The sequence below is a fragment of the Syngnathus typhle genome, linkage group LG4, assembly GCF_033458585.1.
Source record: "Syngnathus typhle isolate RoL2023-S1 ecotype Sweden linkage group LG4, RoL_Styp_1.0, whole genome shotgun sequence".
In the NCBI taxonomy this organism is placed as follows: domain Eukaryota; kingdom Metazoa; phylum Chordata; class Actinopteri; order Syngnathiformes; family Syngnathidae; genus Syngnathus; species Syngnathus typhle.
Genome location: NC_083741.1, coordinates 23045226 through 23062675, shown reverse-complemented (window position 1 = coordinate 23062675; position 17450 = coordinate 23045226). Strand labels below are relative to the sequence as shown.

Below are 17450 nucleotides of genomic sequence, written 5' to 3'. Positions count from 1 at the left end.
GTTCTCGTTTGAATCCATTTCCCATCCTTCACACTTTAATGTGTAACTTTGTCAGCATTTCACAAATCCACAAATGTCTGACGTTCTGCAGGGCCCCGAGTTGAAAAGGCTTTCTTTGAAAGACTTTGTGTACATCGGCTGCAGAGATAATCCAGTAGCACGAGATAAAAAGTCAAGAAAATTCAAATATTTGCAAAGATAAGAGTTTAAAAAAAACAAAAAATGGGAGGCTGGAGCAGGAAGGAGTCAGCGCACAGATGATAAACCTTTTAAGGAAAATCCAGAGTAGGCTAATGGTCTTCTAGGGAGGAAAAACGTTTTTGGAAACTTCAAAGTACGCTATAAAACGACTTTAGAGACTCTCCCATTAAAATGAGATCAAAAGTATCAAGCCATGGGATCCCTTCAGGAATAATAAAAAAAACTCATGATATTCTGCCAAAACAAAAGTTCTAAGTCTGCCATGAGGTCAAAAAACAATCACATGGAAACGATTCTCATAATATTGATGGGAACGGGTCGCTGGCAGATCTCTCGCCGTAATTTGTCCCGACTTGTTTTGTACCCAATAAAACGTGTCCATCCGACAGCCGCTTTTTGATCGTATTCCCACACAAAAACTTTCTTTGCCAAAGTATGAGGTCACAATCTTTGCCGTTTACATTTGTGTAGGAAATCAATACATTCTTGTACCTCAAGTACATTCATTAACCAAAATATTGGGAACGCCTGATAGTATTGTTGCCACTGAGTGGATTGAACGCAGTTGTCCACCATCTAAAAAAAAAAGCTTTCGCCCACCCTGAACATCCTGCGAGCGATCATCTATCATTCTTGGCCCGCATTCAACCGCCATGTTTATTCCAAAGTCCAAATAATATCGCTGAAGGGATCAACCCAGCACATCTTACGAAATATGTGCCACTTGTATTGTGGTGGGCATTTTGAGTCCCCGCATGGGCACGACTGATAATTATTGCCGTGTCACAGAATGGATAGATGTTCGAAGAAACTGAAACCGCCAGCGAGCAGCCCACTTCCCTATTTATGCACCACAGACTGAAAACTCTTCCGTCTTCCATCTTGCTTCATTTCCCGTAATGACAGTTGCAGACTTTGTTCAAACGTCCGACTTGCTCCAAGAATAGAACAAAACACTTTCACACTTTGCTCTCATGGTTAATGGAATTTTCCTTTTTATTCGAAGCAAAACAGAAAAAGTTGCAAAATTGAGTTCAACCTTTACACAAGAATTTTAACACCTAAATCTTGGAAAATCGTTGAAAAGCCAGACAAATAAAATAATGACGTATTTCAATGAAAATGTTTTGCTATCCAAGTTTAATCCAAACATACACATATAACACATGAAAATGACAGTACTTGAATTTTTGAAATGACACTGGTACTGCAGTGTGACTACATGAATCCTCAAGGAACACAATTGTGTGCATTGCACACCAAATACCTTGTAAGATTTCAGTGTAACAAAATGAGGAAGCGCGGCTCGAGTAATTGCACGATTAGCAGATGCGCCCCCTGGTGGTGAACATGAATAAAACCTCAAAAGTATACAAAACGGTACAAAACGTTACACTGCTCAATACCAGAGTACACATGGTGAGAGAAGAGAGAAAAAAAATGCTCTTGAAAAAGTTTAAACGTGATTCCTAACTGGGGTTGGACACAATACAGGTCCCACAACAATTAACACTTACAATCATACGAAAAGAAACTAAACTACACTTCTTTATTAGATGATATATTCAAACTGATAAAAGGTTCTACTAGTCACGTTAATCCCCCCCCCTCCAAAAAAAACATTACAGACTAGTTTCCCCACTCTGGCTTACTCTGCAAGCACGAGTTCTTTGTTCTGGTCACACAAATGCTGAAGTGGTTGCTGAAATGTCAAGCAGAAAAAAAAAAATTGACAAGTGTTTGTTAATCGTTAGCTAGATCATTTTAAAGAGAGAAGTTATGTGAAACCGGTTCAGAACCTCTATGGAAGGCATGGAAATTAATTTTGGAAAATATGTGATGCTCTCTTTGTGTCATACTCACACTTAAGTTGGAAATAACAGGGCTCACAGTACGGCTTCTTGTTTCGGACCCGAACCTGTACTCCAGTGTCTGTTTTTCCAAGATACCGCTGGCAGCCCACACACTGAGGAGGAGGAGGGAGAAGTGAGAAAAATGCAGTCCAGCATTCCAAAAATAGGGGCCTCTCTTTTTTAATATACTTTTTTTATTTTTTATTACAGGGATTTGTTAGCATAGAACAGCACTTCAACCCCATTTGGTTGCTAAGAGCGACATCACCACCCTCAAATTAAAGGTCATAAAGCTGAAGGTTGCAACGATGAGTCACGATTTTCCATCTTGGTTCTAATTAACTCTGGCCAGCGCCTTTTTACAACTGCTATCTAATGAGAAAGTGGACAGCGCTCAGGTTTCGTGCTCCTCACGAAGGAAAAGACAAATCGAGGCCATGCTTACCACAAAAATGAGTCAATGGAAAGTGTGCTAGCAGCATTTGATTTTGTTCAGAAAACCTCAAGGCTCCAAAAATGTGATATTAACTTCTTTTTAAAGTCTCTGATGTAACACGACCACGTCGGAATTATAGGAACACAAAAACACAACAGCACACGAGTCCGCCATCTGGAGGACTTGAGAATTATTATCTAATGAGACAATAACATCAGAAACTTAACTTGCATTATATTCACTTCACAATCGCTAGTCAAATTCAGCTGTAAAAAGTTTTGTAACCAATTTGAGGATAGAGACATGCTGACCTCATCAAGAAACGATCATTCGGAAGTCCCTGAACAGATTAGTTTGATTGGTAGCACACAAGGAGAAATCTGATTAGAGAAAAAGAGTTCCAGTAGATAAAGGAACGACTGGACGGAGCGCGACCAAGAAAAATTCCTCCCAAATGGAAAAGAGCAGACTGCAGGAAACATTTCACGGAACAAATATTTGAATTGAGGTCGGAAATGTAGGTCAGTGCTGCTGACAGTGTTTATGCTAGCAGGAAAGGTCTTGCTCGCTCTCCACCCTCCACGACTGGGAATAACAATAAAAAAAAAAGGGAATAATAACGAAAAATAATAATTAAAAAATAAAATAATTTAAATAAATACATAGAATAAAAAAAAAACATTTATCATCGTACCTTATATTGGTATTCATACTGCAAATAACAATGACACCCTAAATAGCGACCAAGCTGACCACATGAAGCGAGACCGCCGCTCTCCAACCCAGTGAGGAGATTAACTCGGCCAAAGCTGAACCAAGAGGCGTGAAGAGTGCCGTTCAAATCCAAGCGCACCAAGACCCATGTGAGCACCCCACCACCAGAAGCCCGCTTTGTTAAGCTCTCACCTGAAAACAGCCAAAATGGAAGCTGAGATTAAGTTCCTCAATAACCATGGCTGCCCCACTACTCAGGTGGCCTTCACACACACAGCAAGTTCTCCTCCCACTGTGCATCCTGAGGCAGCAGCGGCAGCACACCATGAAGCGACGCTTTGAGATGATCGAGGAAAAAGGACATTACCTGCTGGAGTGAGGGTCCGTGGGGGGATTTCTCAGAGATGATCTCGATCCGTTAGTGTAACGGGCAGAGGAGGTTCTACCGGTCCCGCAAAAACCTGCGGTGGCCGAATGTGGTCGGGGATCAGCCGCCGTGAGGGTTGACCGGGCGCTTCCGAGAGCGTCGAGGGACTCGTACCTGCGAGCATCCGAGGACAAAGCTGAGAATAATGAAAGCAAAAATAAGCGTGTGATGAACTTTGAACCTCTTCAGGGGCAACCCGATGTAGATGGGCTCCTTGTAAAAAGCGCTGGTGCGCTGGCGTATCCAGCTGTTGTCAGTCAGGAGCTGAGTTCGCTTTTTCATCTCCTCCAAGATTTGCTGGCGCTCCGTCTCGGCCTTGGAAGCAAACTCTTCCCTCCTTTTCTTCTGATCACCTGAATGATGACCGACATTTGCGAGCGTACAAGAGTAAAACTACGGAAAGTTTTCGAGGAGACGCCCGGCTAACCTTTTGGTTGTTTGTAGGACTCGGCTAAAGCTGAAGTAGACAACGACTTTGCCCTAAGGGACGGACACAGATCTGAGATTTGAATATTTTGGTTGGAGGTTTCCAGTGGCAAAGTAAATACGTCAGCTAAGAAGGCAGGGACGGATAGAAAGTTGGATTGTTCTGACCTGTGTGCGGGAGAAAGCCCAGCAAAGCCAGAGGTGCCTTCAGCCCTGAGGTGTCACAATGAATAAGATCAAATAAATCAATAAAGAAAAATACACTACCGTTCAAAGGTTTGGGGTCACAAAATTGTTTGGGTGACCCCAAACTTTTGAACGCTAGTGTAAATATTATTAATAAAATATTATGAATTAAATATTATAAATTATCTTATATTTGTATAAGATTATATATAATCTATGAATATAAGTATACATATATATTATAAGATTTTTTACACAGAAGATTATATATATAATCTATAAATAATTATCTAAATAAATATATACACTACCGTTCAAAAGTTTGGGGTCACCCAAACAATTTTGTGACTCCAAACTTTTGAACGGTAGTGTATATAAATATAAATTATACATTATAAATTATAAAATGAATAAATAAAATAAATAAAATAAATAAAATAAATAAAATAAATAAAATAAATAAAATAAATAAAATAAATAAAATAAATAAAATAAATATGCAAAAGCACAATCCGAGTCATCAGACTGGTCACATGACACAAAAACGAGGCCTTACCAGTCTTTGTTATTCAGATCCTCGCGTGTGCCGTTCTGATGTTTAAAGCAGAGTTCTTCAGGGCTCCGCTCATTTATTTTGGTCAAACCATGTCGATGAGTCACTCCCGGAGGGGTCTCGACATCATCTCGCGCTCCAAAGTTATTCTGAAACAACAAATTGCATTTCTGCTGTTAAGCGGCCTGCCGAAGAACATCCACCGGATCCTTGACAGACAAAAACAAAACTCATTGGAGTCCCTCAATTTAATCAAACGGCGGTCCATGAATCCATTTTCGCACGGATCACTGGAGCCCATTGATGAAAATTAAAAAGCAGTCACACAGGATGTCAAATGTTTGTATGGCTGCGTGAAGTGCAGGAACAGACACCTCAAAGGGTGATGTTCGAATTTACAGAAGAAAACAGAAACAAAGGAGAGAAAAGAAAGTTTTCACAGCCGGCCTCCTACACACCTCACGTGCATCCTCTTTTGCCTTCTGCCACTCCGCCTGCAGCCTCCGCCGATCTCGCTCATACTGCGCCTGACCAAGACACGGAACATCTCACCCACCACCATTCCATCCGATTCTCCAGGCTGCTCTTAATAGTTTTCACCTGAAGGAGGCGCTCTTGTTCTTCCTGCCACTTCTGCTGCCGCCTGTGGTCGCCCTCGTGGTCCCATGACCAGCTGGATGAGGAGCGGGTGAGGGACGGCACCTGGAGCTGCACAAACAGGCTGGACATGATCCCCGTGCAAAGGCACATTTTGTCAAATGGTGGAAACTTACGTCGGAGATTGCAGATTCGGAACCTCCTGCGTGACAAAGAAACAAAAGACTTCATCTCTGCTGACAAACAGATCATTAATGAAACGCAATTCAGCTTCCGAATTAACATTGAGCTGCAATTTCCACTTTCATTGACAACTTGGGCTGCAAAAATGTGACATGCAGCTTGCTTGGACAAGCCAGGCCAAAGTCATCCAAGCTCAGCCAAGCAAGAGATCTTAACAGGATTGGCTAGCGCCGGCCGGATGCTGCTGCCCAGACCGCTTAGGCCTTGCCGCTCTGGTGGCTATGACATTTGGCAGCTGAATTTGGAGCTTCATGCGGAATGTGTCCCATCTTAACTTCGGATCTTCAAAATGAAGTCACTGAGAGTATCAGCGAAGAATTCAGCATCCTTCAGGTTTTTAAAAACATTGGCGAAACCTAATGAGTTGAATAGTTGTGTGCATCAATAAAAAAAATATATATATACACTACGGTTCAAAAGTTTGGGGTCACAAAATTGGGTGACCCCAAACTTTTGAACGGTAGTGTATCTATTTATTTAGATAATTATTTATAGATTATATATATAATCTTCTGTGTAAAATATCTTATAATATATATGTATACTTATATTCATAGATTATATATAATCTTATAAAAATATAAGATATAATTTATAATATTTAATTCATAATATTTTATAATATTTACACTACCGTTCAAAAGTTTGGGGTCACCCAAACAATTTTGTGACCCCAAACTTTTGAACGGTAGTGTATATATATTTATATATATAAAATAGATAAAAATAAAATAAACAAAAAATAAAATAAAAACTAGAAATATAAACTAATTAAAAACAAGGAGGAAGAAAATCCCAATCTGGGATCACAATGTCAGTGTCTGGACCAATATAGCCCCGATTCAATATTACAATCAAGTAAATGCATTTCAATGTTAATGAATTGAAATTGGGTTTGGGCAGGTTCTGTCACCAAGAAGGTTTTCACACAATGCACACAGCACATTACCGCATAGGTAAACCCACGAGCTGAACCCTGCAGAGCCTCCAGTCCACGGTAGCAGGAGACAAACGAGACAACCATAAGCAATTCATGTTGAAAACTAGAGAAAAGCATCAATTCTTCCACTTCACTCACTGGACATTTTGTCTTGTTATTCTATTTGCTCATTATCCTGCATTTACACAGCAGATCTCAAATGTCCAATTACACTTTAGTGCTTTTGGCGTCATCGGCGCAGAGCTGGCAGAAGTCCGCCGGGCCGCCTGCCGCGAGAAGGACACTTGCCGTCGAGAAAATGAAGACGGACGAGGGCACAGACAGCGCAACACAAACAAGCTACCTTGCTTTAGCGTGATTTGCTCAAAGCAAATGGAAAAATAAGTCACAAAGCTCGCTGCTGCTCCAAATGTGAATGGCCTGAATTCCAACAAGTTCTCCTCAAAGTGTGTCATGCAGAAACTTTTCAATAAAAGGGTTTTTGACTGCATTGTTTTTTTTTTTTTATCTGCTGATCGTTTTTGTTTTTTTTCTTCAAGGCAGTCACCACATTCTTGCAAAACAGTCGTCAGCTTCCGTAAAACAACAGGAAATATTTATATTTGGCTTCTAAATACTCTCGAAAAGCGGCGTTGAGACGGAATAAAATTTCCAACATGAAATCACGATTTATCGTCTTGCCAAAAATAAAAAGCATGCAAGAAAAGAACAGAAATAGAAACGGTTGCCTCCAAAGAACATTTTGAGAAAAATCCAAGTGACAGTGACAATGTTCGGGAACATTTTACCTGCATGACAACATTTTCTTCTTGCGTCAGTCGTTTCCCAAAGTGGTTGGAAAACAACGTCCGGTCCACTGTTTGGTATCGGAACAAGACTCGGGTCTCTGTGGTCGACCTGAAAAGCACACAGCGCACACACACAGACTTCAAGTTGACACCCACAGATCCAGTTTCATGTGCTTCCACATTGAAATGAGATACTCCAAGGGGCTTGTTGCAAGAACCATCGTCGCGGCTATCACGGACTTTCCCACCCTTTGGACAAATTTGCGTAATCCGTCGTGGGGCATATTAAAGAGGAAGTTTTCGTGTGGATTTGAAAACGCAACTGTAAGAGTGAATGGACCATGAGTTGCGTCACCGTACAAATTAAAGTCTTATTTCAAGGCAAGACAAGGCTGGACAGAAAATAGCAAAATGCGCTCTGCTGTTTCCTTTTTTTTCTGTCTCATTTAATTTGATGAATGGGTACGGTCAGTGTTGATCTGTCCTGATGTTGACAATATGATTATGCCGCAGGAACAATCACACATACCTTGGCGCTACGTGGCAAAGTTGCAGCTTTGCCGACTTGGGCCTGCGTCTTTGAATATCGCTGAGAGCGAAAGCTCTGCCTGGAAAGACTGGTCCACTCTGCTTTTGCTAAAGTCGTCCCCGCCGCATGGTTGGGATGCTGATGCGGACCTCTTAGGTAAGACGAGGCGGTTTGTCTTTTGAGCGTGGGGCTAGCAGGCGAGAAAGGAGCGCCTTCTCCTACTCCTCCCGTTAGGCTCTGCAAACATGACTCATTAAATAAACGGCACAAATTGTATACTCATAAACAGCATATCAAAGACGTTGCGTCAACCCACACAGCGGCATGTATTTTTAATGAGGTGGGTAGGTCGCAGACCAAGCAGGTTGTCCATGCTCGCATTACGTTAATTGCCACGAGCCGACCCTGGTACGCAGTACGTAAAAATGCGGTTTGGGGTTGGAGGCATAGTTGCTGTTTGATGAAAAGTAGTCTTTGTTGTGTGTTTATGAGGTATAACTATAATTGAATTTACCGTATTTTCCGGACTATAAGGCGCACCGGACTATAAGGCACACCTTCAATGAATGGCCCATTTTAAAACTTAATCCTTATATAAGGCGCACCATTAATGCATCGTGTCAGATTTTGAACCCAAATCAGATCATTCTCCATTTTATCTTTTGTATTTCAACTTCAGATGCAACAAATGACTTTATAATCACAAAATAATGATCCATCGTCTTTTTGATTCATGATTCATAGTCTTCAGCGGGCCACTTATGATTGATTCCATGACACAATGCTTCGGGCCAGTTTACATCTGGTCCATATATAAGGCGCACTGTCGGCTTTTGAGAAAATTTTATGTTTTTAGGTGCGCCTTATAGTCCGGAAAATACGGTACCTGAAACACTTGCAGATGATGTATGAAATTTTTAAAAAATATATATATAAACTTTTAACTGTAAAATTCACAAAAAATTAAAACAACAACCAAACGGCGCTCCAGCGACGACACTCACATGACGGAGTTTTGGAATCCTGGACTGCTTGGTCCCGAAGGGCCGAGCTGTGATGACGGACGAGAGACGACAGGATCCCTCGGCCCGTTTGAAGGCGCGAGGAAGGCTGGCTGAACACGACCAAGAAGCGGCTCTGCTCAAATAGTTTCTGCTGCCTTCAGCCGACCCGCATCTACTTTTGTCTCCTGACATTTCAGAAGCGTTTTCACGTCTCTCCGTTCCAGACGAGGCTTTCGGGTCAGAAAGGTCTCGGAAAGCGACGGAGCTTCCCGATTCGCCGTCATTTGGAAAATCTGCTGCGCCGAGAAAAGTCAATTGACTCGTGTGAACCTTTTCGGGTTGACTCGCATCACTCCGAGGATCAACGGGAGCGGAACGGTTGAGCCGGCTGTGGGAGCCCAAAGCGTTATCCCGTGTCGGTGCCGTTACTGCTGCTCCGTTTAATGCCAAAGATGCAAAACGGGTCTCCTCTCCCGTGACGTTCCCATCAGAGGCAGGCGTGACTCCGCCCGAGTTTGCCTGACAACAAGCAGAAAACAAATGGCGAGTCCGAGTGTAGTGACAATTCTAAAAACCTCAGCGTTGAGTCTTGCAAAACTTACATGCGCAGGGGGAAAGTTCTGGCTAGAAGAGGCGGGGCTAAATGGCACCTCAGCCGCATCGCTTCGAGTCAGTGGAGCTCGACCGTGCGTCCGGAGAAAAGCGCTTGAGAAGTTTGATGGAGGAGGAACGGAGGCCGGGCTGTGGCTTGGCGCCGACAGCTGCTCTCTGTGGAATTGCCATGTAATGGAAGAGGAGTCAGAGTAATGAAAAGATGGAGGATGTGTCACATTACTCCAGTTTGCCGCCGTGCGGCGAGACAAGTGAGGGCGGCGGCCTTTCACTGCTTCCAGAACATATGGCGGCCAGCTCCGCACTTTGGAAGTTAACTTGCCTTTCCAGCTGTGCTCTCCGCCGGCTTTCAAGGTCCTTCTCAGCTCCGTCGTTCGTCGTGTTCGTGACGCCTTCTCTGTCAAGAGATTCCCTGCGGAGATTGGACTTAACGTTCTTGCGATGGTTCTTCCACCTTGTCAAGGCCTGAAACGGGCAAACAATGGAGGTATGATCTCCAATTTTGCATTTTTTTTCCTCATGTCATGGAAAATTTGGACTCACATCTTGCCAGCGAACTTCACTGTCTCGGGTGGCGCTGTGGCTCCTCCATTTTTTGTCTTGATTCCATTTCCCTGCGGAGGTGTCCTGGCCCACGCGAGCATTTTCTTGGGAAACCTTAGGTGAAGTTCGCACTGTTGGGATGTCACTCAACGATTTGCTCCTAATGCACAAAACACTGCAAGAGAAATCAATGTATTGATTGACAACACCATACTTGGCATACTTGGACAATTCACATGAATAACGGAAAAGAAAATTGACTCGGCAAGGAAAAGCCCTCGGCGGACATTTTGTCACGTGGTACCTGGTAAATGAAGTCGATACTTTGCCAGTGTCCTTTTTTTGCTTCCTCCGCAGGACTGGAGGTGGCATCTCGCCTTTGGTTGACGGCTGAGCGGTCTCCATCTTGAATACTTGCTCCGCTTCCGCATCACTTCCGCAGCCTTGGCAACACAAGAAGCCATTACAAGCCCTACATTATGAACCCACCATGACTGGGACGAAAGGCAGAAATAAAAAGCACCTTCACTGTTTGCACGCGGAGCTCGAGAGTCGGCAGAGTCCAAGCTGTCCAAGGAAGCCTCCCTCGTATGGCCGACGGGCCCTCCCGGATGAACGCACTCTCGGTCTTTCACAATACCGCCGTCGTCGAGCGCCTGAGGTGAGGAGACAGCCTTAGAGATTTCGGTCAATGACATGAAACCAAAATTCGTGGACTGGACCTTGGACAAAGCCAATCCCAAGAGTCCTTCGAAGGCCTTGAAGTTGAGCTGGGCACCATTGTAGCAATCATCCAGGTAGGCCTTGCGACCCAACCAGTAGACTGTGATAAGAACCTGAAAGAGTCATGAGGAGATATGCGTCACTTTATTATTTACCATTTTATTAGTCAATTAAAGCTATGCTTCTCACTCCTTTCCTCAATTTCATTTTGATTTTATGCAAGGACTTTATCGGGGAACAAACAGGAAGCGCTGTATTGTTTCTATATTTGAATACTTAGAATAAAATTGTCAAAAAGAAAAAAAAAGTGTAAAAAAATAATTGCTACTGCTACATGAAAGACATGTGACCTTTATCTAAAAAAAAAAAAAATCACCTTGGTAACACGGCAAGAGGTAATTGCTACTGTTTGGCGTATGTTATTCCTTTCTCGTCAAAAAACAACATTAGAGATTTTGCCTTTGTCCCTGCTCACAAAGAGTGTAATGGTTTAAAATTACTTTTACGCAGTCGTCATAATTGGGGACGGATATGTTCAAGACCAACAATAGCAAAGAAAAACAGTTGGTCTCAGAGAATTCGCTTTACCACTCAATTGTAGAATGAAAATTAATGATTGAAAATAGAAGTTTACAATCATTGCTCATTTAGTCGCAACGGGTTAAAACATCTTTACAATTACGTACGACAGTGTGTGCACTGGAAGTGCATGAAAGAACGCAGGATGAGAATGGACACAAATTGACCCCAATTGCCTAATAGAAGCAAAAAAAAAAAAAAAAAAAAAAAAAAAGGCCTTTCAAAGAGACTGGGCACTAACAAAGAGCCTCATTAATGTGTGCATGTGGTCAAGCAGCGTGTGAATTCAAATGAGGCTTCTGATGCAACGATGCAGTTTCATCAGCTGAAAAACATGACAAATAAAAACAGCGCCTGTGAGTCACCATTCATGGATGCCTTGCAAAGAAAACAACAAAAAAAAACAGGCTGGAATTAGGAAAGCTCAGATGGCATGGCCAATGCTGCAGATTGCAGATAAAAGGTGTGGTTTGCAAATTAAATTCAGAAAACCATATAAAAGAGATGACGTACATTTTTGAGTCTTCGACCGCTTTCGTTTCGTCTACAAAAAAGAAAGAAAAAAAAAAAGATTAATCACAAATGTATTAATGCATCTCTGTACATGGTCACAATAAAAAAATAAATAAAAAGTATTCATGCATCTCTGTACATTGTCACAATAGATAAAAGAAAAATGTAGGTCCTTCATTTTTTTTATTTTTTATTATATAAATCTTCACTAACTTCAATAACTTTAGGAGCATTGTGTTAGTCCAATAGCAAAGTTGCCCAAGTCATATTTCAATGTTCTCGAAATACAAGTTTAAGCAAGTTCTGCGGTATTTTTTATTGATTTGGGAGCAGTAATTTAAAAATCAGAATTTAGCAACTCTGCTAGTAGGCGCACAAAAACAAAATATTGCAGCAGCCTGCATATTTTCCAAATACAAGATGAGACAAAACTGCTGACAAGTGCACCTGACGATTGCTCGACTTGACAAGTCCTGCAAGTCTCCCGGGTGGAACAGCTGTGACTCATTCAGTCCCACTTTCCCGCAAGCTTTTAGAAACACATTTATGTTATCCTGCAGATCAAAAAGCCAAACAGAGAGAGAAAAAAAAAACAAGTCAAACATTGTAACTTACATTACACGTCTCGTGCAACGCTGCTCGTGGCACGTATTGCCTGTGGTTATACGTGTACCGTGTTTAATATGTATGGCTGCAGCATATATTCCCCATCATCATGAACATCTCAACCACATCGACTTTGGGCCTGACTATTTATCAGCCCCAGTCGGAGGGCGGCGATTGATTTTTTTGTCCTCTCGGCTCGCTTTGGGCACTTCTACAAATTTGAATTGAGCTTCGCACACAGCCTGGAGCCAAAATAAGAATCGAAAATCCAGCTATGCTAAAAACAACTTAATGGATTCAGAGGCTGGGTCATCAGCCCGACAAGCAATACCAGAACAATTTAGCCAATTTCTCCTCAGGCTTTTGGATGGGCAACTAAAACAAATGTCACAACTCCCGGGTGAGTAGCCGCCATCCAATTATGATCAAGTCAAATACTAGGAGCAAAAAGGTTGAATTGAAAATTTGAATTGAAAAAATGATAGGAGGACTTCACGCTTACCAAGCCAGCAATGGGAGTAGCTTGTCGGTTCAGTTTCTTAATGATTCCAGGTTTTAATTGGTTGATCAGGCTACGATGAAGAAAAAAAAAAAACAGCCGTTACTTAGATGATAGGTGCTCAGAGTAGTTGCATCAATGGAAGAACACTACTCACTCGCAAAGCAGGACTCCATTCTCAAGAGCTGCACGGAAGTCGCTGCAACCGAATCGTTTGCCGGTTACCTCCTAAAATACGAATGGAAAACTCGATGATTCGAACAAAAAGTCGGCTCATTGGCAAGCAGTTTGGTTGACACTAGCAAATAGCCTAACCCTAAAATTGTTATATTAAAATAAATTAAAAAACATTTTAAAAATACAATAAATACATAAATTAAATGTGGATGGATGGACATCAATAAATAAATACTTTCTCTGCAAAAAAAAAAAAAAGAAAAGGGGGGGCAGACGCTCATATTTTGAGTCCAAACATTCTCCACCCACAATTTAACACACAAAACACCATTAGCAAATTCTTGATGAGGTTTGGCACATGGCCCGTTTCAAACAACATTCACCAACTAATTAAAAATCAATAGGCCTGGTTTCCTTCTCCAGCCTGCTACATGCAAGATTGGGTTGGGCCGCCCGCCAACCAGCGCTGTGCACATTCTCATTATGATCCACTCGGACAACTGACACCCTATTTAGAGTTAGTCAACATTCATGGTTGGCCCATTTGAATGGATTGGTTATAGTTTGCCAAATGTGCAATACTTGTATAGCAGTCAGCTGAAAGAAACTGCATTGAAACTAAATGCACAGCAAATCTGCCTCAAACATTTCAGTGAGCAATACACAATTATCAACAATTAAAAACATTTCAAAATGGCAGCATGTGTGACATCTTGTGGTTCGTCCAAAGAAAAGAAATGAAGATGATGTCACCCACCTCAATCCAACGCTGAGCTTCATTGAAGGCATCCGCGCAGCTGAAAGTGCTTTGCTGCCGCCACTCCATTTGCGTCGACGCGCAAACCAAATTACGCGCGCACAAGATGGAACAAAATGATGGACTGGAAGATGCGTCAAAGTTTGTGATAATGAGGATGAAGTGCTCGCCTTCCCTGTTGATTGGCGTCCAGTTGGCCGAGGAAGTGCTCTCGTGACCTCCAGCCAAGCCCGGGTCTCAAAAATAACGTTTGGAGGTTGGGTCACCGCCCACTCGGAAACCACGAGAAAAGTTTGCAAAGTGAAGTGGGCCAGATTCCCCTGGCGGCCTCACGGGGTATGACGCCATCGTTATCTCCAATTAATGGAACCAATGGTTCAGAAACTTTTTTTTTTTTCCCCAAGATCAAAAAATGGATTGTATTTTTTTGTGTGTATTTATTTTTTTATTATTATTGTGGTTATATCATTTTATATTATTTATTATTTTATTTATTGTGTTCAATAAAATCCCCGTTATAATAGAAGTATATTTAGGGATCTTATAAAGGAGAATTTATTTCCCAATTTACAATATGTATAGTATTGTTTTATGATCGATTCATCTCAAAATAAAAATCTTGACAATTTATCTTGAAATTAAACCGCCCAAACAATTTCCAACGATTTAATGTCGACAAAGTGGCACGTTTTATTTGTTAGTCCAGCTCCATTACAATTTGACTTTTATTTTGAAGGGGAGGAACGTGATGGATGCCAAGAAGAGGAATGCAGCAAAAAGGTGAAAGGAAATACATTTCATTCATCTCCTGCATTATACCTGACTCCCAGTAGATGCTGCTGCAACTCTGCATGAATGATGGTGATGAATATAAAGTTTTGCTGTATTGTACTTACTGTACAGCGAGAAAATTGGAGCCGGCTCCAATGGACAATGATGACAGCCCGGTTGCGCTATGAAGCGCGGATGCGGGGAAGTTGTCTTCCATATTTTCCATTTGCCCAGTCCCGCGGGCCTTGTGAGGAGGAGGAGAGTGAGAAGAGAAGAGAAGAGGGAGAGCATCCAGCCAGCAGTGCTCACTTTTCAATTACATCCTCCGACTGTCATCATTATCAACAGCTACTCTCCATCAAAACAACACAACAATGCCACATGTTTGTTTTGAGCACCACACAGTGTCGATACAGCGCCATATATACGTGCAGGCTATTTATCATTTATCATGTACGTCCCTTTTCAGATGGGGAATACAATAGAATCCTTTTGTCATGTTCACACGCAAGAAAATGCCAAGCATCACAACAAACAGAACAAACTCTTGGATTGCATTGAGTTGTGAACATAACATTCAACATAAAGTTCAAGATTATAATTTATTTCTTGAAGGAACATTACAAATTGTGTGGAACAGCTTGAAATAAAAGTTGAAAATTAAAGTCTAATTCCCACCCCCCCAATGGATCCCTTGATGCTATAAATAAATAAATAAATAAATAAATAAATAAATAAATAAATAAATAAATAAATAAATAAATAAATAAATAAATAAATAAATAAATAAATAAATAAATAAATAAATAAATAAATAAAAGATTACTAAGTTGAGTCATTTTAAAAAAATATACGTTTGCACTTCTATATGCACATCCGGACTTGATGAATAATCTGATCTGTGTGCATGCAGGATTGAATGCGATCTTTTACACCATGACTGGATGTGAGCAAAGTAATCTAATACTTAGTGCAGAGGCTGCATTAGCAAATCATTCGGGTCACGCTACTCACATTTGAGCTCATTAGCTGCAGACTTGACCTCCACTCATCCATTGGCCAAGAGCGTGAACATTGAGACGCTCGGCCCAATTTGTCCTTGAGCGTTATAATAAGACTTCAGTATATGGAGACAGGATGTATAATCCGGGAGGGTGTGAATTTAAAAGCCACGTTTGATATTTAAATGAAGATATCACCATGGCACTTTGTTGCTTCTTGATTTGTTATGCACATTTGCTGGCAGTTCCCAAAAAAAAAAAAAGTGCAGCTTCATGAGGGCATTCTACTTATTATGAAATAAAAAGTGAAGCATCCTACATGGCCTGTTAATATCTTTAGAGCAGAGGTGGATTCATTTTTATCACCATTTAGCCTTGGTGGGTGGCTGCTCTCAGATAAGTAGGAGCATCCAGCTCTGTTGGGAGAAAATATCTGATTTATACAAGAAGAAAAAAAAAAAGCAAAGCAGAGGTTTGATACACAGTCTGTTATTTACCGGAGTTGCCTTCAGCACTTCTTAGTTTTGTGAATGTTGTTGGAGAGCTCCAGTTCACGTGGTTGGTGCGGGGGAAGCAGAGAGCAAACATTTCCTGCGGCTCTGGGCATCAATAAGCACATGTGTAAAAAGACACAAGTTTCCTGAAAGTGCCTTGGAAGTAGCCATGATGTGTTTCAAGTGAAGTTGATTTGGTGCATCCATTGCAAAGTAAGCAACTCCTGCAAATGCTTTGCTAACGGAAGTCTTCAGTGCACTACCTGAATATTGACCACACAGCATCTTATTACTTAACTCTGACTCTTAATGGTTTCATTCACTTTTGACTTATAAATAAATTGAAGATAAACATTTTATATGCAGTCGAAAGGTGTATATCTAAAAAAATCGGGCTAATATATTTTTGGACGTGAAGGACTACATTTTATTGGAATGAATAAGTGTTTTGTTATTTTCCAGACAGATTAGTCTGTCAAGGCTTGAGAGCAATTTGATGAGCATTAGTTGAACTTTAATTGCCTATTATTTCATTTCGGTCAATAGAAAAAAAAAATTGTCCAAATGGTTCAGCAGTGTAGTTCAATATATTAAAAACACAAAAAGAAAAAGCTGTGATGTCAGAAGCGACTGTAGAGGAAGGAGAAGGTTGGTTTGGAATCAATAATCTGCCATCAACCTGATTGATTATGATGCTGTGTGTATTACTTAGTGGTGCATCTGGAATCGATACGTTTGCACACATAACATGAGGAGTCGTGGTACATTTTCTTAAGGCATCACCAAGAGGCGCTTAGAAGTATAGAATGGCTCAAATTATATCTTGGATAAAAAAAAATCAATATTGTGTCTGAACAGTATGTTCTTGCTTAATTGTAATAATGAGGCAATGCCACGGAAAATGTTTTGCTGTGAAGCGCTTGTGGCTTGCAGACTTATTGAATCATTTTGGAGACACTTTTATGAAATGGGTAAGCGGTTCAGACCATGGATGGATGGATGGATGGATGGATGGATGGATGGATGGATGGATGGATGGATGGATGATTGGAACGATGATTGGATGGATGGATGGATGGATGGATGGATGGACGGATGGATGGATGGATGGATCAGGTTGTATGGATGGATGGATGATGAGAAGGATGATTGGATGGATGGATCTGGTTGGATGGATGGATGATTGAAAGGATGATTGGATGGATGGAAGGAGGAAAGGATGGATGGATGGATGGATGCATGGATGGATGCATGGATGGATGGATGATTGGATCAGGT

General features: G+C 41.3%; 1 protein-coding gene across 1 annotated transcript; it reads right to left on the bottom strand.

The window, feature by feature from the left end:
* Positions 1–1880: 1880 nt before the first annotated feature.
* Positions 1881–14119, bottom strand: LOC133152800 (LIM domain only protein 7-like). Its single transcript, XM_061276702.1, is given in 26 exon segments — positions 1881–1903; positions 2092–2167; positions 3397–3745; positions 3813–3984; positions 4059–4111; positions 4226–4270; positions 4800–4945; positions 5255–5323; positions 5397–5504; positions 5570–5595; positions 5845–5918; positions 6788–6842; positions 7365–7473; positions 7894–8130; positions 8898–9416; positions 9500–9665; positions 9733–9974; positions 10053–10227; positions 10357–10495; positions 10576–10708; positions 10775–10888; positions 11868–11898; positions 12315–12421; positions 12976–13045; positions 13130–13200; positions 13907–14119. Coding segments are annotated over 26 exon segments (3378 nt in total). The 5' UTR covers positions 13976–14119.
* Positions 14120–17450: the final 3331 nt, after the last annotated feature.